The 21,114-nt window shown below is 41.6% G+C and overlaps 3 protein-coding genes across 6 annotated transcripts; 2 read left to right on the top strand and 1 right to left on the bottom strand.

Annotated features, from left to right (window-relative positions):
- Positions 1-751: 751 nt before the first annotated feature.
- mettl18 (methyltransferase like 18) lies at positions 752-5,124 on the bottom strand. The gene is made up of 2 exons (XM_037124011.1): positions 4,802-5,124; positions 752-3,070 (listed from the first exon to the last, which is right to left on the bottom strand). Exons 1-2 carry the CDS (start codon positions 4,904-4,906, stop codon positions 2,111-2,113), a joined length of 1,065 nt encoding a protein of 354 aa, XP_036979906.1. The 5' UTR covers positions 4,907-5,124; the 3' UTR covers positions 752-2,110.
- Positions 5,125-5,268: 144 nt separating this feature from the next.
- On the top strand, positions 5,269-11,422 carry zdhhc16a (zinc finger DHHC-type palmitoyltransferase 16a). 4 transcript variants are annotated; one of them, XM_037124008.1, is made up of 12 exons: positions 5,283-5,419; positions 5,739-5,979; positions 6,655-6,912; positions 7,026-7,220; positions 7,330-7,418; positions 8,154-8,182; positions 8,308-8,441; positions 8,632-8,715; positions 8,808-8,893; positions 10,261-10,384; positions 10,542-10,612; positions 10,729-10,831. In XM_037124008.1, exons 3-12 carry the CDS (start codon positions 6,679-6,681, stop codon positions 10,829-10,831), a joined length of 1,149 nt encoding a protein of 382 aa, XP_036979903.1. In that variant the 5' UTR covers positions 5,283-5,419; positions 5,739-5,979; positions 6,655-6,678. The 4 variants fall into 4 exon arrangements, with proteins under 4 accessions (XP_036979901.1, XP_036979903.1, XP_036979902.1 ...); XM_037124006.1 differs by lacking the exon at positions 5,739-5,979 and having other exon boundaries at positions 5,269-5,419; XM_037124007.1 differs by lacking the exons at positions 5,283-5,419; positions 5,739-5,979 and having other exon boundaries at positions 6,679-6,912; positions 10,729-11,422.
- Positions 11,423-13,495: 2,073 nt separating this feature from the next.
- Positions 13,496-20,800, top strand: ubtd1a (ubiquitin domain containing 1a). The gene is made up of 5 exons (XM_037123937.1): positions 13,496-13,547; positions 14,015-14,101; positions 18,623-18,850; positions 19,459-19,644; positions 19,835-20,800. The coding sequence occupies exons 1-5, from the start codon at positions 13,496-13,498 to the stop codon at positions 20,047-20,049; spliced, it is 768 nt and encodes a 255-aa protein (XP_036979832.1). The 3' UTR covers positions 20,050-20,800.
- The last annotated feature ends 314 nt before the right edge of the window (positions 20,801-21,114 follow it).

The following is a 21,114-nucleotide window of genomic DNA, read 5'->3' on the forward strand; positions in this document are numbered from 1 at the left end:
TCAATCAGGTGAGCGTGACAGGAGTGGGTCAGCAGGCTAAAAACCACCGTTTTTTAAAAAAGACTTAACGTTCAGTTTCATTGTTCCGCCATCGTGTGAAAAAAACTCTTATTTCCTCATACTGTTCGACTAGTCACCTCACGTACAAGAAATTAGTCTGTTTTTTCCAAGTACTTCCTCAGAAAAAAGCCCTGTCAAGTTAATTCAGCTGATCCAAAAGGGGGAATCCACACGCTGTCGGGAAAACGTTCAGCACAGTTCCTTTCTTGTACTTGGATGCGTGTCAAGTACATATTTCCTGGATGTATACGCTCATCGTAACGTGTCATGCCTTTGTTTTGCAATGGAGCACACCCAGATCATGCACTGACTCTAGCTGGAGGTGAAAACCCACCGAATCCACGAGGAGCCATTACCAGAATAAGAGGTACAGAGACCCCATAGAGTCCCAGCGTTGATGTGCAGTGACTCTAGACTCCACTTTCAAACTACATCCTTGGGCTGGTGGGATAAGTTGCAATTGACATTTTGCGCCGGACTTCAGAAACAAGCCTGGCTTTCATGCTGCTGTTTGAACACTGGGGAAATCACTCGCAAAAGGTCACTGAGCCCATTTCCTTTTCTTTCCTCCCCATGCATCTAAAGACCTGCAAGAGCCCCTTTCAACTGCACTTCACTTACTGGCAGACATATTCAAATTTCTATATAGGAAGTGGGAGAAGGTGTAGGTGACCAAAGAGCACATAGGAGATGAGAGAGCATATTTTATTATAGCTCTTCCTTGTTTTACCACCAACACACAACTCAAAAGCGTCATATGGAAAACTGAAAGGACATCCTGATATAAAGGCCAGGTCCATATGGCCTCAAATATTGCAATATCTTTAAGGCTTTATGGCAATTAATAATACATCTCCATATTTTTAAATAGTGTCAAAAGCACTTAAATGATAGGACAGGGCGATGGAAAAAAAAAAGAAAATCCTGATAACTTTGAACAAATACCACAATATTGGATATTGGTTGGCTATAGATACTTCCACAAAATATTATCACAATGACAGGTTTGGTAGAAAAGCATCAGTAATGTGAATGTGGCTACATCTTTAACTAATGGATGACTGCCATAACAATAGATTAGTGGTTCATCATAAATAAAATATTAAATAAACCACTCAGAATGAGTTAGGGGTATGGGTGATTAAATGCCAGTGCATGGAAAAGCAATAAAAGTCAAATGAAATGTGTCAAAACACAAAATAAAAGATCAGCTGTCAGAAAATAAACGATCAAGAAAAATACTAAAATATCCCCAACTAATTTATTTGTTTGTGTAGGTTGGACATGTGTCCATTCAATGAACTCTTTTAACCACTGAGGCAATTTGAGTGTCTGGTATTCAGCAGGTCAGATTAAATACAGGTATAGAAACATTTTGTTTGTTTGGAGACAGTTGTCTGTGAATGATACTAGCCTTTAAACATTTTCAAAGAGCACTTTTTCATGTAATGCTGTGACGGAAATAAAGAGAGATCTTTATCCGTAAATTATTCCTGTTTACAATCACTTACATATTGTGTCAAAAAACAAAACAAAACAAATACAATACAATACAACATGCAATAGTGTAAAAGGTTGGTCTGGAGCCCTGCTACTAAACAGCAAAAAAGTAATAATATCAGTTTGGATAGAATTTCTTTTGTATTTAGAAAAATTCATATCATTTTTAATTGAATACAACTTAAATTCTTAAGACGATCGATGGATTGATGATAAATCATTAACATCCTTAGTTGGTTTAATCACTAAGTGGGTAAAGGGAAGTATTAAAAAAAAGTACAACAGTCCGGTAAATTCTGAAAGTTACGTCACTTTACTGTAACGCAGCCTTTAAAACCAGGAAAAGACGTAAGCCAGAGTCAAAATATTCAAACTCGAAAGACAATACATAATCTAATATGACCTTAACAAGATTATGTGGATATATCGCCCAGCAGTACCTGGGAATTTTATTTGCATTAAACTGTAAAGTGATCATTGTTTTTTAAATGAGCACAAGACTCACTGACAGTTATTACACATATAAAGCTGTATTAAATCCAAGACTTCTTTACTGACACAAGTGTCCTTTGTCATTTTTAAAACGCAGTACTACAACATGTCTCTGAAGTCCTTCTTCCCCGTCCCACAGGTGATCCACAGAGAAAACACCCCTCTGCTCCACAAACATCTCAAACAGGTGCAGCCCGCCTCCTACGCCAAAGTAATGGGATTTGGTGGCGAGGTAGACCAGTCCTCCTGGAGCCAGGAGCCTGTGGAGGGTCTCGTGTAGCGTGGGGTAGTATGCGGTGTTGTAGATGGTCTCTGAAGTGAATATAATGTCGTATTTGGGTTGTGGCTCCTCCTTTTTAACCAAAGCAAGAAATGTGCTCCAGTCACCGGAGAAGAAACGGCACTTGGCAAGCAATGGCTGGTGGGAGGGGTCGACAGCTTTTTTCTTAGTTGGTGGGCTGCCATCTTTTACCTCCTGTTTTTCTTCCACCTTCGTTTTACAAACCCCTCTGCCCTTCCCTTCTTTGTCATCTTCACTGTCTACGTCATCCTCCTCCTGGCAGTTTAGCATTACATTTGGCGCTGTGAGCTGTTCAATAACTGTACTGTTGTAATCTTGGAAGTGGATCAGCCTTGCTCCTCTCTTCAGAGCCAGTATACCCAACAGTCCCGCGCCGCAGCCTAAATCTAAAACCGCCTTTCCCCCGAAAGTCTCTCCCTCTTTCTCAATCAGCTCCAGAAGGTCGTAAGTGCACTCCCACACCTTCAGCCCTCCCTCGTACACGCCAGAGATGAGGTCAGACCTCTGCTTGGCAGTACGGGAGAGAATTTTCTCCCCGTCGTCTCTCTCCGAGGCCGTCTTTTCGAAAACCGTCTCGTTGAGAAAATGAAGCGGAGGAAGCGTTCCTATGGTAACCGTTTCAGCCACAGCATCCACGAGGGGGAACTGCGGGTCAGATAGTGGAGGGTGCTCTTTAGCCTCTTTTACTGGCTCCGCTGGTGCGGTCTTCTCCTCAATCTGTAAAATAAAAAGGCAGTACGCGAGGTTAGGGAACGGATTTATACGGACCAACATGTGTTTTAAGTTGGCATACGCATGGCTTGTGGAACATTTACCCACACAGATATAGATCAGCAACTCATACCATCCTGTTTTTACTGGCAGATGAACGTGTGTAGCAGAGGCACATACCTGTAGCGTTCAACAATCGGACTGAAAAGGTCCTGCCGGTTTTTTGTTTTCGTAGGAATTTCCTACAAATTGTGGGTGTCAAAAGTGTGTTGGACACCGTAAGCTTATTCCTAAGAAATTCAGAGAAAAGTGTTGATTTTTTATTTAAAAAAAATAAAAATAAAAGCTGCCGTTGATAACAGTTCTTTTCTTTAAGAGTTTTGATTGTTACCAACCAATATAACAAGTGGCTGTAGTGAAATGCAGCTTTTTACTGTTTTACTAGCTGGTGACCGCACTTTGGACACAAGACTTTTACCAGTCAGACATGTGATTTGCTGTGTGACTTAAACACTTGATAAATATCATGTGTGGACTGTTTACTCAAACTGCTCATGTAATCACACCCACCAGACCACAACAGTGTACGTAAAGACGCCTGGTGAGTGTTTTTTTTTTTCTTTTTGCATGCCTCAGAACTTTGGAGTCTGACAATAACAGCACACGCAGCCCACTATCAGTGTGAACTTGTGTGATTTCATTTCTGTACGAAACTTTCTACTGACGTGCCCCCGCCCTGTGACGTCAAAGGTCGTGGGCAAGGAGTGTGTCAACCTACGCTCTCGGGTGGATGCACACCTAAGAGAAGAATTCATATTTCATATTGTGATGGAAATGATCATGCAGTGGAAATGACTCAATTAAATAGTCTTGATATTTGTGTGTGCCTGTGCAGTGATGAGGGGGTGTGTCCCTGCCCTTTTGTGAGTTTGTGCTCAAGTCAAAAGGATTTGTTTTTAATTTCTATTATTTTTTTATTTATATTTTTATTTTCCATTTTCCCCTGTATCCACAGGTCTATCTTTACTTATACTTAAACACAGTTTAAGTTCAATACTATTCTATCCTTTAATTTATCAAAACCTATAGCCTGTATAACAGCATATCTAGAAGAAAGTCATTCCGCATTTTAAACGGTATACACCATACTAAGGCTCTCTATACCGCTTTAATTAACTTGTTTTATAAGTATTTTTGTCATGTAGGGATGTCTTCAGCTAAAGACCAGCCAGTCCAGAAACTATCCAGGTCATGTGTAATTATTTTTTTTTTTTATCATAGAATTTTATTTTTCTATTTATTTGGTCATCTAAATGTATCTTTTGTTATATTTTTAGGTAACTTGTTTAACAAACTAGGTCATTAGCCCCTTGAATCTGTGATAAAGTGATAAAGAACTTGAAGCGCAGTAGAAGGCTGAGTGGAGCTTGAATCAAAATATATTCTAATAATGACACAATTATTTATCTTTTCCTGATTTGTTCTCCTTGCTTTGATGCGTACCTGGCCTTACTCGTCTATACCTTTGGCGTGCATGTAGATGCGAATGCAGTGTTGTGCTGGTGTGCAGTAATACATGCGTGTACATGAGTACACCGACAAAACAGAAAAAAAGAAAAAAAGAAAAAAAAACAGGTCAAAGCCGAACATGTGCTCTGTCGAAGGAGCTGGTCGAGTCCAAGTCAGAGTTCTATGAGTACTTTGACAAACACATCTGAGTGAGCTGACGTTACTTACAGCTTTAGCAGCACTGTCTGTCTTGCTGTTTTGCAACTCATTTCCATCCACGTTGTCCGTGTTGGCTGTCTGACCGGGAACGTCGAAGTTAAAACAAAATGACATGATGACTGACAGCGGCTGCAGACGGCTTGTGTGAGGCTGAGAGGTTGCCTTCCTTCCCCGTTAGCTACAGGCTCCACATGGCGAACAACCTGGCGTGCGAGTGTAGCTTAGCACAGCCGCTTCGTGTCAAAACTACAAGTCCCAGAATTCTGAGGACCTCGACACCCATGTGTTACTTTTCTATCACTGACGTTAAGCAACACCTGTTTCAGTGCCATTAGCTTATGGGATATAACATTTTTTTTAAAAAGGTAGGCACATGTCTCGACAAACCATCTACGTATGAAATGTTCACGTACACACTTCCTGACTCACATTACCATGATGCCTTTCGCCGCCGCTCCGACGCGTGCGCACTACATCGGGATCAGGATTTAGATCTGTTAACTGTCACACAAGGTCCGTGATCCTGCTCCTCTCCGCTGATGTGTGCCAATAATCCCGTGCTCGCCTCAATTTGAAAATGTCGACGCGAAGGGAGATTTCGGCAGTGCCCCTGCCTTCGTAGAACAAGTGAGTATTCCCTGAAATAAATCTGAAGTGTGTATGAATGCGAAAACGCAGCGCACATCGTCGGGGTGTTTTTTTTTTTTTTTTTTTGTGTGACATCCAAACAAAAGGGATTTGGGAGCGTTAGGACACCGCGGCACTGCCCACAGCTCTGGGTGTTGTGGACAAATGTGACGTTGGGGGCTTTCATGAGACGACGGCTCGGCTAATTTGCCTCGCAGTGGTCTTTAAATAGCCTGACATTACCTGATGGAGTGAGGCTGAATGCTGCTGCTGCTATATGTCAGTACCACACCAGACCACCCGCCCCCTGTCACCACAGGTACACGTCTCCACCCTGACCCTGCCCTGTCTGGAATGCAGCAAAGCGAGGGCTGATCTTGGGCACACCTGTGCAGCCAGCCGCTCTCACACCCTGCACTTCTATCTCACGACAGACGGATGCGCAGGGTTTGCGAATATACACCTTCACACTGTACCTCGACAGATGAAGTTAAGTGGTCAGTGTCACAGAGGAGTTATATTAACAGCTTATGTTGACTGGCTCTCAGTCCCACCGGTGGGTAAGTTTCATATAGTACTTTGCATTACAGTGGCGGTGATTGGCTGATCGACAGAAAATCAAACTGCAACTATTCTGATCATCGATTAGTTGCTTGAATCAAATTTCGAGCTAAAATGCAAACATTGTCATCTTACAGTTTCCTATTTGGAAGAACATGATGCATTTCTGTGTGGTATGTGACAGTTGATTGAATAATAATGGACTGTTTTTTTTTTCTTCAGCATTTTTAATTGAGATCATGTCAATTATATTCATTGTCTAATACACTGTTAATTATTTTCTCAACTAATCAATTGGGTTGGTTCAAAAAAGTGGTGAAAACAGTTGGTCAGTGTTTACATTTTTCTGCAAATGTCTTTTTGTCCACGAGCCAAAGACATGCTGTCATAGAGGAGGAAATAAACCAGAAGATTTTCACATTTAAGAAGATGGAATTCAGATTCATTTTCACCTGTCTTGACACTGACAAAAATAACTCTTAATTATTTAACAGATTATCAAAAGTGTTGGCAATGAATTTAAGATTTTGCAACTAAATGACATTACTGTTTTTACGGCAATATAGTCAAGTGTTATCAAAACAGGGCTATGTTTGATTTTGTTTTTTTACCTCAACTTAGCATAAGGCTGTGAGGATCTATTGTTGTTCATTATTATGTCATCTTCTCCGAAGGTGTAGGCATATCACAGATGCAGGATGCGGTGGTGTCCCAGCTCAGTGCTCCACCTGCTGCGCTGTGTGCGGCTCCGGCCATGCATCAAGAGGGGAAGGAGCAGGCTTCCCGTGTGGATGAGGGAAATGTGGGCCTACATGAGCGTGGTGGTGCGGTCACTTTACTTTAACTCCCTCACGGACTCGGATGTGGTTTTCGACTCAGTCTTTGAACCGGTGTTTTGGACTGTGGATTATGTTACTCGCTGGTTTGGCACGGTGAGTGTGTGTGTGTGTGTGTTGGTGCGTACGGTTTAATGCGTCACACAAAGTTTTTGAGGTTTTTTTTTTTTTCCCTGAAACAAATGTCTCCCCTGTCTTTTGTGTGGCAGGTCTTTGTTTGTCTGGTGGTCATACTGGTCAGCTCCATCGTGTTGATAGCTTACATCGTCCTGCTGCCTCTGGTCCTCAACACGTACTCCCCTGCCTGGATCGTTTGGCATGTTTGTTATGGACATTGGAACCTCGTCATGATCGCTTTCCATTACTACAAGGCCACCAACACTTCCCCCGGGTATCCCCCTACAGTAAGACATCGACTGCACTTTTTCTGCAGACCCATGAATGGCTGTACTACTGCAGGCTTGGATTAAATTTACATATAACAATCCAACAAAAACGTCTTCTCTCATTTAGGAAAAAAGTGACATGCCATTTGTGGCAGTCTGCAAGAAGTGCATCATGCCCAAACCAGCAAGAACACACCACTGTGGTATCTGTAACAGGTGAGTCAGAGATGTATTTCTTCAGTTCATTCCCTTAGAGGACTGGTTTGTGTTTGGGATACATCAGGGGCTGCTTCTTAACCCAAGTAATTCCCAGGATTCTGTTTAGTAATTAGCCGGTTAATTTGACCGAAAACTGATGATTGACCAAGATCTTACTGCCTGCTTTAAAGGGGCAGTTCAACCCCAATTACAAAATGCCTATTTTTCCTGATGCTATAGTGCTATCATTTCATCTATTGTTTTTGTGTGAGCTTCAAGATGTCTGTCTTCTCACTAATAAGGAAAAACAAAACTAAACAAAAAAAAAACTCAACAGTTTTGTCTCTTCTAGTGAACTACACTCACCAGCCATATCACCGTGCAGGGTTAGGGCAGAAGGTAGTGTGCATCTAATCATCAGTTAGAGGCTTGGGCACATTACAACACAGAATGTAAACGTTCATCCTGTCTTCCTTGGCTGAGCTGTAACATTTGTTTAGTTAGCTCAGTAAACTAGTTAAACAGCCATGAGTAGATGAATGCTTCCCTCTGCAGGTGGCTGTAGTTTTATATAAAGAAAATATTTCCTGCACACAACAAGGTCTGTGGATTATCTCGAGTATCCGCATCGTGATTTCTGCAGAGAGGCAGAGTTGAGTTTTTTTTGGGGGCCAATCTGTTTTTTTTTTTTGTCTAGGCTTGCAAATTTGTCTGTCAAAGTATCAGACTGATTGTTTATTTCTTATATTGCAGGTGCATTCTGAAAATGGACCATCATTGTCGTATCCTTTGCACCAACGTGATTTCATATATTTTTTTGTACCATCAGAAATGACATAATGCAAAAAAAAAATATCATGACTATCTACGAAGAGATGCTTCTTTTTCCTCAATGTCAACACCTCAGCCTGGTTGAATAACTGTGTGGGACACTTTAACCAGCGCTACTTCTTCTCCTTCTGCCTCTTCATGACCTTAGGCTGTGTCTATTGTGTCATCAGCGGCAGGAACCTGTTCCTAGATGCGTACAACGCCCTGGAGGTGAGATGGCGATTTAACGCGTGACTTACCTGCTTTGTGTTTTTGTCCTAGTAAGGCTTGTTAGGTTTTGTCCATCACGTTTCCCTTCATGCCTGGTGTCTTTCTCTGCGGGGCTTAACTGTTCCTGACTGACACTGCCCTGTTTCTGTCTTTAACACTCGGGGTTTGTGTACGCGGGCTGTTCCTTTAGCGCTTTAAGCATTTGGACACGGAGAAGCCAGGGGTACCGGTGACAGGGATGGGAGTGCTTATAGGGCTTCTCCCCCCGGGCCAGGTACAGTTTCAACCATTAACACACACGACAACATGATTGAGCTTCTGTGATCTTTTTTTACCTGTCAGTTATGTAATATGTGCTGTTTTTAGACCAGCTATCAGACACCTGCACCTCCGTACACCTTTAGGGACAGGATGATTCACAAGAGCATCATCTACATGTGGGTGCTAACCAGGTAAGAAATGCATGTTCCAACCTGTTATACTTAGGACCATGCTATGTCATTCATAGCAGGGTTAGTTTGTGTGGCATGTTCATACTTGGAAATTGAAAAAATTAAGTTTACTCAAAGGTATCAGTATGCATCCTAAGTCTGTTTAATTATTGAGTGTGCTTTTTGATGGACACTATTCAAAGTTCATACAGTTTTTAGGTTTTGGACAGCAGTTTTGTTTACACCAGTGTCGGTTGGTTGGTTGGATGGTTGATTGGTCGGCAGGATTACACAAGAACTACTGAAAGGATTGAAGGATAGTGCCAGAATAAACAACATTAACTGTTGCAAAACAGGGCAGTATTCAACATTTTTGTTGGAAAAAAAATGGGTGGTGGTTGGTATCCATGAGTAAGTATAAGAGGGGACTGTTGGGCCGTAGCAGTAGGTATGGGCTCGACTAAGTGCCAGTCTAGTTTTGACTGGTGTGTTTTCTAAGTTCAGCTGGAATGTGAATAAATGACTTGAGTTTTCTTTTTCTTGACTTTTGTTAGTTTGTCATTTTTGTTTTTATGTATGTTTTTATCCTGGCGTTGAAATCTGTGAGCTTTAAAGGGTGAAGAGACCAATTTTACACATCAGAGTGAAGGGTTTTGGGAGTATTACTGCACTGCCACTGAGTGACATCACCAGATGTCATTCATCAGGTTACATGCAGCTTCCTCTGGAGCAACAAAAGGCTTTATACTACTTTTTTCATATATTACAGTAGTACACCTCTTACGTCTCAAGACCCCCTAAACACACTTTGATGTGTAAAATTGTTTGAAACAGATGGAGTTAACCTTTGAATTATCATGGTCAAAACAAAGTCATAGTTAATATGACCTGCTGGTAAAATAAACAGAGTGGCTGTGGATATAAATTAATTTGGGTTTTATTTTTTATCACATTTCTACTAACAGTTTATAAGTGAAGGCTTCGGGAGTGTGGACATTCTTTTGCTTTAGCTACCTTTTGAATGTGCTGTGAAGTTGCTTAGCTTTTACTTTTGAAATGGTTGAAAACGAAGCATTGCACAAAGAAACTGAGGAACTTGTGGATTGTGGCTAAACTGCTCCGGGGAGAGGAAACTGACAAAACAATAAAATGTTTGGAAAACCATTTGGCTTCCTTCTTGTCCAGTATAACTGACGTAGGTATTCGCAATCTGATCGAGAGAAGTCTTTTATCATTTCCTGTCAGTAGAAAGCTAAATGCACTGATTTATTCCATACAACCCCAAACAAGGTGTATCATAAATTACACACCGGTAACTGTCAGTATATGTAGAAGAGAGAATTATTTTCAGATCCAATAAAAAAAACAAACACATTTTGTCCTTTCAGTACTGTGGGAGTGGCTCTGGGAGCTCTGACTATTTGGCACGCAGTTCTCATATCAAGAGGAGAGACCAGCATAGAAAGACACATCAACAGCAAAGAAACACAGCGGCTGGCAAAACGAGGAAGAGTAAGACTGTTACATGTTTCAAATGTTGAAATAATTGCTTGGGTGGTTATTAAAAGGAGATCATTTAATACGAGACACAACCCTCAATTAAATAACTGTGATGCCTTTTAATGTTTTTTTTAATTGCTTCCTTTTTCTTCCTTAAACGCTCCGCCAGGTATACAAAAACCCTTATCACTACGGCAGGCTGAATAACTGGAAAGTCTTCTTGGGCGTGGAGAAGAGAAGGTGTGTTCATCTGATGTCTGTGAAGGTTTTCTGTTCAGGCACCCATGTGTCACGTATGATCAACGTGGCCTTGTATTTCTCTGTAATCCCTGTTTCGCCTTATCTTCTCTCTCTAGTCACTGGCTGACGCGTGTCCTCCTTCCCTCTGGACACACCCCACACGGTGACGGTTTGACGTGGGACTTCTTCCCAGTTAAAAAGGACTTAATGCCCGTATGACAAACACTACTTAGGCATACCTGTTACCTAGTTTCAGCAGTCTGCTGATTCTAACCCACTTTGGCTTAAAGGATCCAAGCATGGTGGCTCCATACTGTAAAACGGGGTCATGTTGACCTCCAATACCTCAAATACGTGCTGCTGTGGCATCGCTCATGGCTCTACAGTCTACATTTTTGGATGGTTTTGTTCTCTGCTGGGTTTTACTTTGTATCACAAACGGGTCTTGCTTGATTCTGAGCTAATGATGGGTTTGATATTTTTTTTATAAGCCACATGAACTGACTGACATATTATTGGACTGAAGTACCTTTTAGAATTGTTTTTTTGTTTTTTTTTTAATGCAAACTACCTGCTTGTTCTGCACAAGCAACAAAAAAGAAAGCAACAAAGACTTTTTCCTCCCAAGACCTCCACCTCCCTAATCTGTATGCAGAATCTAGTCCAATATTATCATTTGAAACAAACTCTAAAGGAAAAACTGCAGAAAGTTGATAATGTCATTGTTTATCTGTATTTTGTACCTGTTAAGTTAATAAATCTTTATAAATTTCTTTATAAAAAAATAAAAACGGTCTCACTGAGTGGTCACTTATTACTAGATGTTCATTCATTGCTTTTACACATGCACAGATTCTATTTTAGATATCAAACTTCTTAAAGGGTTTAAATAACATGATTTTTTGTTATTAATTATTTATTTTTGCCCATGCAGGATTACTTTACCATACTGAGCAGCTCCAGTGTTATGTCACAGTGCTGCTTACGCAGACAGACATGCTGCTAGTGGGGAAGGATTAATTGAGACGTGACCAGATTTGATCTGCAGATTCATATGAATATATTACGTCATAAAAACAAGCAGCTACAGTAACGGAAGCGCACCGAGACAAAAGCTAAAAGGCAAGAGGAGATACGCAAACTTTCCCTCCACTTGGAGTAAAATTCTCACTAATCAATGACAAATATTTAACCGTTTGCATTTAATGCCTTGATTAGCAGATAATTAAAAAAAAAATGTATGTTGATCTTGTCAGCAGGAGAAAGGTTCTCTGATAAAGGCTGAAGAGATTAAAGGATGGTAACAGATTTCAGCCCTCCTTCATTCATCCTGCCACTGCTCATCAGATCCTCCCACTGTGTCTGACACTGCATACCCAGACACAGACACACACACACACGCTCACACTCTCACACAGACCCGTCAACATTCAGTGTTCCAGCAGATGTCAGTACTCAATGTGTCGGTTTAGTCAGAAGCTGTGCAGTATGCTGGGAGGATATGAATAATTGACCAAAAGCTGAACAAAAAATAGAAGAATCCTGCAGTATTTGAATTATTTTAGCAATTCAGTTTATATTAGAGTGTCAAAACTGCATACTAATGATTCATTTTGACCACCTTCCAGTCTGTTTGTTGACGTGTTGCACTCCACAGTTTTGTTTTTTTCAATTTCTGTTACCAATAAGTGTTGTTGTGATTGCATGGGCAGTCATGACATGCCAGGGTGAATACTAGGCATAACCATAAGATGGCAAAAGATTAAGCAATGAATAATGTGCATTTTGCATCTCTGTAGATCACTGTTGTCACGATGAGCAGGATCAAATTTTGCAAATTCAGTTTTCTGCAGATGGCAGCAAAGAATTCAGCCCCATTACACACTGGCAACTGAAGCAGTTATTATTGTGAGGTGTCTCTGTTTTTACCTTAACTTGCATTCACCATATAGGCACATAGACATATCAGTGGACAAGCCAATAAAGTTAATAGTTAGGCCTGTAGTTTGCCCAGATTAAATGGATGAGATTTACTTGTTTCTAGACAGGGAGACCGCAAAATCATATGTACATTTGCAGTGTACTGGGCTGTTTTTAAACAGTTTTATTCCAATAAAATTGAAATAATTAACAACAACTAACACAAACGTTTTGGAGGGTTTTTTGCTTTACATGTATAGAAAGAGAAAGAGACAACCACAAACATTATGAATATGAATAAAACTCCAGGTGAGTGCTTTATTGCAAATACCAGATTTAAAAAAAGAAAAAAAAAAAGGGTAAGATGCACTTTGGCAGTGGGGACACGTCAAATAAAATTAAAGGAATATCAACTTCCGCCTTTCTTTTCAAACTAAAATCCCTGTTGACGCGTCCAAACCGGCTTTGCACAACGCCCCAACGTCACTTCCGTCATTCAACCACGTTACCCTAATGACTGTTTCTAGTGTTCTCATACTCTTTTTGTTTGGAAGCCGAATCGTTAATCATTTCAAGTCAACACATTTTATTCTGGAGGGGTGATTTCTCTTACTCCGACGAGCTTGACGCCGCACAGACCAATTCTGTCTAATCTGCGCATGCGCGTAGAGTGATAAGGCTTTAATTCTAGATCAGTGCGGACGGCTTGTGCTGGTGAGCTCCATCCATTATGACTCGGGGGGCAGGCGGATATTGATTGCAGTGGGGGTTTCTTTTTAGCGGAGAAGCTGTTGAGACTTCCTGGAGGCTCTGCAGGGGCCGAACCGGTCGCCAGCCCTCCAGCCCTGCACCGACACACAGCTCCCGGTCTGTGTCCGTCAATCTGCTGACTCGCATCCCCCCCCCGCTACGGCGATCAACGCTTCGGGATCCACTGCTAACTTCACTCGGGAGCAAGTTCGGATGTGGCAAGCAAACTGCAGGCGAATGCATAATTTAGCAGACTGGATTTCCGGTAGGCAACATTATTAAGTTCATGTCGAATACTGGTAAAATGCTGTTTATTTATGGGACTGCAAAATGAATTAAACCCCATCGGAGGTGCGCGATTCGAATTAAAAAACAGATCCCACTCAGTGCCGTGGTGCACAGGCATGTGTGTTCCAATGTGAATGGGGAGAGCGGGGCAGCGGTGGCGCGGGGTGAAGGCGCGTGTCCCCCAGTCAGCTGGCAGTACACGTGACGTAAACATCGCGGCCCGTCTGACCTCACAGGAACGAGGAGTGCTGAGCTGTCATTATTCCCCGGTGATGCTGCCGCTCCTCCTCTAAGGCACACCGCTTGACGTCACCGTTAACTCTCTCCATCACATCTGCATTTAACAAAAAAAAGAAAAAGAAAGAAAGGGGGAAAAAAAACCATCTGTACTTTTAACATGTGTGGATGTAGACTGATGGTGTCTCTCCTGTGTGTGGGGTGCAGGGACAGTGATGGGAGGCTGTGTGGGGAGGAGCAGGATGGATGGACAAGGGAGTGCCCAGAGCTCGACAAGGAGCAAAAAACGTGGAGGTAAGAGGCTGGGAGGCTGGGTAATTTTTTCTTTACACATGCATAGAAGAGAGAGGACGCCCTTTAAACTGAGAATAAGGTGGATTCCACACATTTATTTGTGCAGAGCGAGGTGTTACAAGTGAGATGAGAGGCGGTGAGAATATGAGTCCATATATCTGACACATATTTATATCAGACATGTTCACAAAGTTACACCTTGCACAGGAGGTACACATATACACATCACCCAGGATTCATAGCTACAGTCCTGCTGCATGGACGTCTTTCTCAGTCTCGACAGTCGGGGCTTAGTCATGCGTCTGATCTGTGCTTGAGGACCTGCCCCGGCAGGACAATGTTTCCTTTGCGGAATAAAGGCGCCTGTGCACTCAGCTGGAGCGTCATGCATTATGTATCGAGCAGCAGCTGCACAGAGTTTTCATATCAAAGTTTGACCCACTTGAGTGCATGGTTTGCCTCTGTATTTACATGCAGGGGGGGAGAGAGCACTTACCTGCCAGACACGACCTGTGATTTCATGTTACGTGACTGTTACCTGTGCACATCTGAGAGCCAGGTTTGTGTTCACTGATATATATATAGCAGAGCCCCTGTGAAGAAATAACTGTCACCTGTTCGAGGCCAATCACAAAAATAGAGTAGCTTCTCCTTCAAGTCGGACAGGGGTTTATTGTCTGGTAATAGGTTTAGCATGTTGCCTTTGGGCATTTCTATCCCGTCTCTAAATAGAGCTGATAGGATTAGTCCTCTTGTGTAAAGAAGCCACCTTCTGGCTCGGACACTCAACGTACTCTCCCCATAAACTGAAGCTCTTTCCATGAATTGATCCAGCCGTATTGGGGTTGTGAAGCGGGTTGCTACTAAAAGGGATATAACAAGCATAGGCAGTTCGATCACTTTTAAGGAACTGGGGAAGTGTCACGGCGGTTCAATCGGCTCTGCATCTGAGGCTGCACATTGAGGGAAACGCGGTCAGGCGGCTGTCTCTTCAGTTGTTGCAGCAAGCTGTTGAGACCTCTTCATCTGGGTCAACATCTGTAGCTCATGAATGCGGACTTTTAACTGATTCACATCAAACCTCGGAGAACAAACAGCTATGGGAGTGCCAAACTCCAGGGAATACAACTACTACCACGGTCCAGACACACCCTTTAAGTGTGTTTTTCTGAGGAGTGAGTATAGATTTATGTGTGGGTTGAATGAAATTCTTTCATGCTTTTTCTTTGCAAGTTCATGTTGCTCATTGTGCTCTGTCTCAGAGGGTTTTCTGTATGTTCTGCAATTTTGAAAAAAGTACCCAAAAGTCGGATAATAGACAAATGATAACATGCTGAAATATTGTTCTGGTCATCCATACTGATAGTGTCTTAAAGTATCTAATATTGAACGTACTTAAGTATCAAAAGTAATTATTTTGGCGATGAATATACAGAAGTATCAAATGTTAAGGTAAATTATATGTTTAAAAAATCAAGAACAACATATTGGGATATACAGCATTTTTCCAATTATGTGTGTTTTGTTGTTTTTTTTTTTTTTTTCTTTTTATCCAGTCACCAGTAAGATAAATTCATGCTGCCTTGACTCTGATGCAGCATGCAATCTGTAAAGTAACTAGTAACTTACATCATCAAATAAATGCCTCCAAGATGTAGTGGAGTGGGGGTCCAAAGTAGCAGAACACGGAACGGAAAAAACGGAAAGTATAAATATATAAAAGTTGGACGTAAATACAGTACTTGAGTAAATGTACTTAGTTACATTCTTTCACTGATGTTGGAGTCAAACTTGCTTTTTGCTTTTATTTGCATTTGTGCCACAAACAAATGTACAGTAAAAGCGAAATAGAACAAATGACGAGCAATAAGAAGGGAAATGGCTAAAAATGCAGAAAAAAAAAACAGAACGAGGTCGTAACAGCATCCACCCTGGAGCCTTTACTTAGATCCATTCAGTCACAGAGAAGTGCACAGATCTCACTTTGATGAAGACTTAAGAATAATTCAAGTTTCATTTCATTCATTTAGATTGAGTTGCAATGAACAGTAATAATGGTATTTATGCAGCTTATAAACACCATGCCAATAGTAGTAGTATTAGGAGTAGTAGTAGTAGTAGTCGTCATGAATGGTGCACTAATTAAATAATAGTCCAAAAATAACACTTCCAGTGACATAACAGAAACTAAGTGAGTAGTTTTTCCATCCATCAGGAATGTTTCAGCTCGGGGGGGCAAAAACACTTTATCCACTGACTTCATTCGAAATCGCTAAGCAGAGGTTCCAGGTACTGTGGGCTCGCAGCCGAGGACACTATCAAAGTTGATCTCTCAGTACACTCACACTCCATCGTACACAGATAGTCTGGCTCACTGACTTACTACTGAAGTGAGGTGGACAGAAGTTTCTTCACATCACCCAAACCAAACGCTTCAGGTTCAGTGTGTTGTGGGTCATGTCCTTAATGACTCGAGAAACCCCCTGAGCTCTTCTTTGCATACTTACCTTGAGTCCCCTTTACATCACAACAGACCAGGTCAGCTTGCAATTATCTTAAGTCAGTCAGGATTATAGATGACCATGGTATTTGTATCTAATTGGCTGTCATGCTAATTGCAAGTATGCGGCTGCCGCCTAAAAGCTTGAAGCACCTGTAGAATAGAATACTCCTTAACACGATGATATCACAGACACCGGCTCGAGGCAGTGTAAAGGTTCATTTTTACATCAGTTTCTTTATTCAAACTTCTGCTGTGTGTTAATTATGGCTTTAAAAATGTCAACAAAAAAAAATAATAAAAATGTTGATTTCATGTTAAAATGTCGGCCTTAATTACCAATGCATGACATGTAAAGTATGAAACACTGTGGATAAATCCAAACCAGCTCGTGGTGTTTTATCTTTATTAAGTAGTCTGCTGCATTGTTAACAACATAGACAATTATTTAAATCTTTGCATACGGTGTGATGCAGATGGAACCTCAAGCCAAACTTAGTAAAGACATGTTGAGATTTGTTCTCGGTGTGAAACATTTTGCATCTTATATAAGCTAGAAGAACAGAAGTTCAGCTGTTCAAAGGTGTGATCCTGTGTCAGTCATTTTGCAGAAGGTGTGTGTTTGATTTTCAGTGGACTCTTATTAGTCCCTAGTTGTTTTTGCCGGCTTTCATTGGCCAGCGCATGCTCACGCTCCAACCAATGCCTTATGGGACAGGGGCAGACAAATCCTGTTATGTGGAAACTGATTACTGCCTATAATCCACTGGTGCATGCTCGTGTGTGTGTGCGTGCCTGTCAGTGCACATGTATGTGTTACTAGCCACTGCGGTAATCCACAACACTATAAATAATCACTTTGATTTCCCTTCTTCCTCTTGGTACGTTGGTACAGTTGATCCGCTGTGCCAGTGTGGACCAACCAAAGTATAAAACTACTCTGGTTGTGTTCTGTCAGAATTCAGACAAAGAGCAGTCACATGCACAGAAGTAATTGGCTTTAGTTCACTTCTGCAGAGCAAATAAATAGTGATAAGTGTGTCTGATGCGAGGGGAGTGTCCACGGTGCAGTTGCGAGGGTTGTTTTTCCAAACACTGAAGATCCTTCAGTGTGGGAGTCTGGGAGTGTGATGAGCCTTTCTGACCTTGTCTGACCGCGCTGGTGTTTACATGACGGAGGTCACAGGTGCAAGAAGCACTTGGATAATTCACTTAAGTGAAAGAAGCAAGAGGAAAAAGGCCTGCACTCCAAATATTTACATACGTAAAAGTACAAAAGTATGAGCATCAAAATATACTAAACGAACCAAAAGTGAAAGTAGTCATTATACAAATTGTCCAACTTCAAAAAAGTAGATCTTATTAATTTAGTGTAGTTGATGGATTCATTTATGACCAATATGATGCTGCAACCGGTAAAAGTTGTTTTTGAGTATGTATAGACTACTGAGTAACTGCATCTGTAATATTTTATTATCATATCACATTTTTTTATGTGTTGTACGAATAATATGAATTAACTGGTAAAGTTAGTTGAAATAATGTACTGATATGAAAAAAGGTACCTCAACATTGTACTTTATTACAGCGTTTCAGCAAAATTACTTAGTTACATAGTGTTCATAAAACAGTACAGCTGTAATACAATTAATACATTTAGCTTCTCTAATTTTTCATCCTGTTTTGTCCTGGAAATTGTTTATTCAGCTTGGTCAGTTATTTGAGTGATGGTACATTAATATAACTTCAAAATGGTAGACCAAGTTGCTTTTTTAAATGCGTTTTGCCTGACCATCAGAGGTCTGCTGAGGGAAACACATTAGGAACACATTTACACCGCACATGCATCCTATATGTGTCCTCTAATCCCTTCTAGCTGCACCTATTATGTCATCAGGGTAAATTTACTTGGAATAGTCACTGTGACGCTTTGACACCTTCCTGACACCTCTTTAAAAACTAAAAGGTTGTCTGCATGGCTGTATAGAACAGAGCATGACCCTGACCCCTTTTTCTTTCAGCGCGCAATGAGCCCCTCAAGAAGGAGCGTCCAAAGTGGAAGAGCGAGTACCCGATGACGGAGGGCCAGCTGAGGAGCAAGAGGGACGAGTTTTGGGACACGGCTCCGGCCTTTGATGGACGGAAAGAGATCTGGGACGCACTCAGAGCAGCAGCCCTGGCTGCAGAGTGTAATGACCTGGAGCTAGCACAGGCTATAGTGGACGGAGCCTGCATCACTCTGCCACACGGTATGAAACCATGTGAACACACACACCCACACACACACCCACACACACACACACACACACACACACACACACACACACACACACACACACACACACACACACACACACACACACACACACACTACGCTCTCTCAGATATGGAAATGTGCTTTGTCCAGCTATCAGCTGTAAGCTGTAAATGTCCAGGATCGTCCAGCACAAATAAAAAAACCCACTGTAATAATTCTCCAAATGTCAAAGGACAGTTAGCAGAACGCCGTGCCTCAGTTGTTCAGAGATTACTGCTGTGATAGTTACATAATAGTTGCAGTGCTGCGTGACCACTGTGAATGGATTGGCACACAGAGAGCCATGACAGAGTTACGTGGGGGAAAAGAAACGTTGTGTTCGTGCAGATGTATCTGCTGCTGAAGGACACCGGTGTTGTTGACGTTAATGTGATGAAAATAGATATAATGTAAACGTGATGACCGTGCACTCTTGGGAGCAGAGACAGAGTTTGTGTATCAAGGCTGTAGTTGGTTGGTGTTACTGATGGAAAGGGCTTTTTTTTTTTTTTTTTTTTTTGGAGAACTGTTGTTCATGTGGGTCATTTGTCCCGTCTGCAGGCTCTCTCACGGAGAGTTACGATGAACTGGGCAACCGCTACCAGCTCCCAGCCTACACTTTAGCCCCGCCTGTCAACCTCATCAGCGAGACGTCCACTGAGAGCAAAGTTTCTGAATCCACACAAAAACAAGCCCAGGCCCCTCCCTGCAGGCAGGAGTTCCAGCTGCGGGTGCGACTGTCATCAGGTAAGAAGCATCCTGTTCGACCTATTATGTGACATAACCATCTAAAGAACGCCATGTTATGCCGCTCTCCTTTATTGCATCTCGTCTCATCTCGGCTGGGGCCCGATGTATAATTCATCAGCCATTCAGTGTCTCAAGGCTCGTTTAGAAATCTGTGTCAACTCTATTTATGCCTCGCGGTTTTTCTCAGGAAAGGATGTGCGTCTGACAGCCAGCTTGGCGGACTCCATCGCCGAGCTCAAGAAACAATTGCAGGAGCAGGAGGAAATCGAGGTGACCCGCCAGAGGTGGTTCTTCTCCGGAAAGCTCCTGACCGACAAGACTCGCCTGCAAGACGCCAAGATCCAGAAGGACTTTGTCGTCCAAGTGATCGTCAACACTAACCCTGCGGTCATAGCCAACTGACGACTGAGACAGAGGGGCCGTGCAGTGAAGAAGAGATAAAGGACGTGCCAGAGAGGAGTGCAGGAGTAGGAGTAGGGCTTGGAATGATTTTCCAGTTGGTATTGCAGTGGAATTTTATGTACATTTTTATATAAGATATTATTGCTTTTATATTGCTCCTTTTTGTATTTTTTCCTTTTTCCAAATTAAGTGAGAATACTGAAAAGCACTGAAAACACTTTAGATTAAAAGTAGAGTCCTAAGATGCACATCCCAGTATCTGTCTGTCTGTCTGTCTGGACATCAACTCACAGCTCTATTGTTTACACGGGTCCCTTCCCCCTCGTCATGTGTGTTACTTGTGCTTATTGATAAACTGATTATGGTTCACCTGGGGATCCAAAAAAAGGGAAAAACTGTTAAGACTTTTTTTTTTCCTCGTCTTTTTTTTTTTTTTAAATAAAGATTTCTGTCATGCTTTTTTAAAAAGCAGGGTAAAGATGGCAGAAAATGAAACTGTAAATATAAGTTTTCCTTATGTGTCGTTTGGTTATGTAATACGTGCGCACTACATTTTCCACTCACAGCTGCATATTCGCAATAAAGGCAAGGAATGTAATGAAGGGCACCTTTCTAAAAGGTAATAAGAGATGTGACCTGTTTTTTTTTTTTTTTTATTTCATCTCTCCAAACAAGATATTGTAGTCTATGTACAATACGATGCTCACTGTACTTGAATAACTTATCAATAAATATTGTAAATCTAAAGTCATTCTTTGCTTTCCTGATTCTTATGTGTCTTTATGGAAATACTTAAAGTTATATCTTGTCCTAAGCAATGATTCCCAAATCTGAAGGATTACAAGAAGGTTTAAGGGATATCTCTGTCACACACAGTTTTACTTGGATGAATTTTAGTCACACAATGGCAACTCAAATATCCTCAGGCCTTTAAAAATCTTCAAATTAAACAAACAAAAAAAAAAATCTAAGAAGGAAAAATTTGGTCAACCTGCTTGCAGCTCATGGCTAGAATAAGACCAACTTTAACCCTGTTTAAAGGGGTCACGAGGCAGAACATTTTGG

The sequence above is a fragment of the Acanthopagrus latus genome, chromosome 15 (assembly GCF_904848185.1).
Source record: "Acanthopagrus latus isolate v.2019 chromosome 15, fAcaLat1.1, whole genome shotgun sequence".
NCBI classification, from domain to species: domain Eukaryota; kingdom Metazoa; phylum Chordata; class Actinopteri; order Spariformes; family Sparidae; genus Acanthopagrus; species Acanthopagrus latus.

Excerpts from the sequence above, each read along its gene's own strand:
- mettl18 (XM_037124011.1), bottom strand. The coding sequence starts at position 4,906 with ATGTCATTTTGTTTTAACTTCGACGTTCCCGGTCAGACAGCCAACACG. Across the intron at positions 3,071-4,801 it reads CAGACAGTGCTGCTAAAGCT|ATTGAGGAGAAGACCGCACC; the intron begins GTAAGTAACGTC and ends TTTATTTTACAG.
- zdhhc16a (XM_037124006.1), top strand. The coding sequence starts at position 6,679 with ATGCGGTGGTGTCCCAGCTCAGTGCTCCACCTGCTGCGCTGTGTGCGG. Across the intron at positions 6,913-7,025 it reads TTACTCGCTGGTTTGGCACG|GTCTTTGTTTGTCTGGTGGT; the intron begins GTGAGTGTGTGT and ends TTTGTGTGGCAG. Across the intron at positions 8,442-8,631 it reads ATGCGTACAACGCCCTGGAG|CGCTTTAAGCATTTGGACAC; the intron begins GTGAGATGGCGA and ends CTGTTCCTTTAG.
- ubtd1a (XM_037123937.1), top strand. The coding sequence starts at position 13,496 with ATGTGGCAAGCAAACTGCAGGCGAATGCATAATTTAGCAGACTGGATT. Across the intron at positions 13,548-14,014 it reads TTTAGCAGACTGGATTTCCG|GGACAGTGATGGGAGGCTGT; the intron begins GTAGGCAACATT and ends TGTGGGGTGCAG. Across the intron at positions 19,645-19,834 it reads GCGGGTGCGACTGTCATCAG|GAAAGGATGTGCGTCTGACA; the intron begins GTAAGAAGCATC and ends GGTTTTTCTCAG.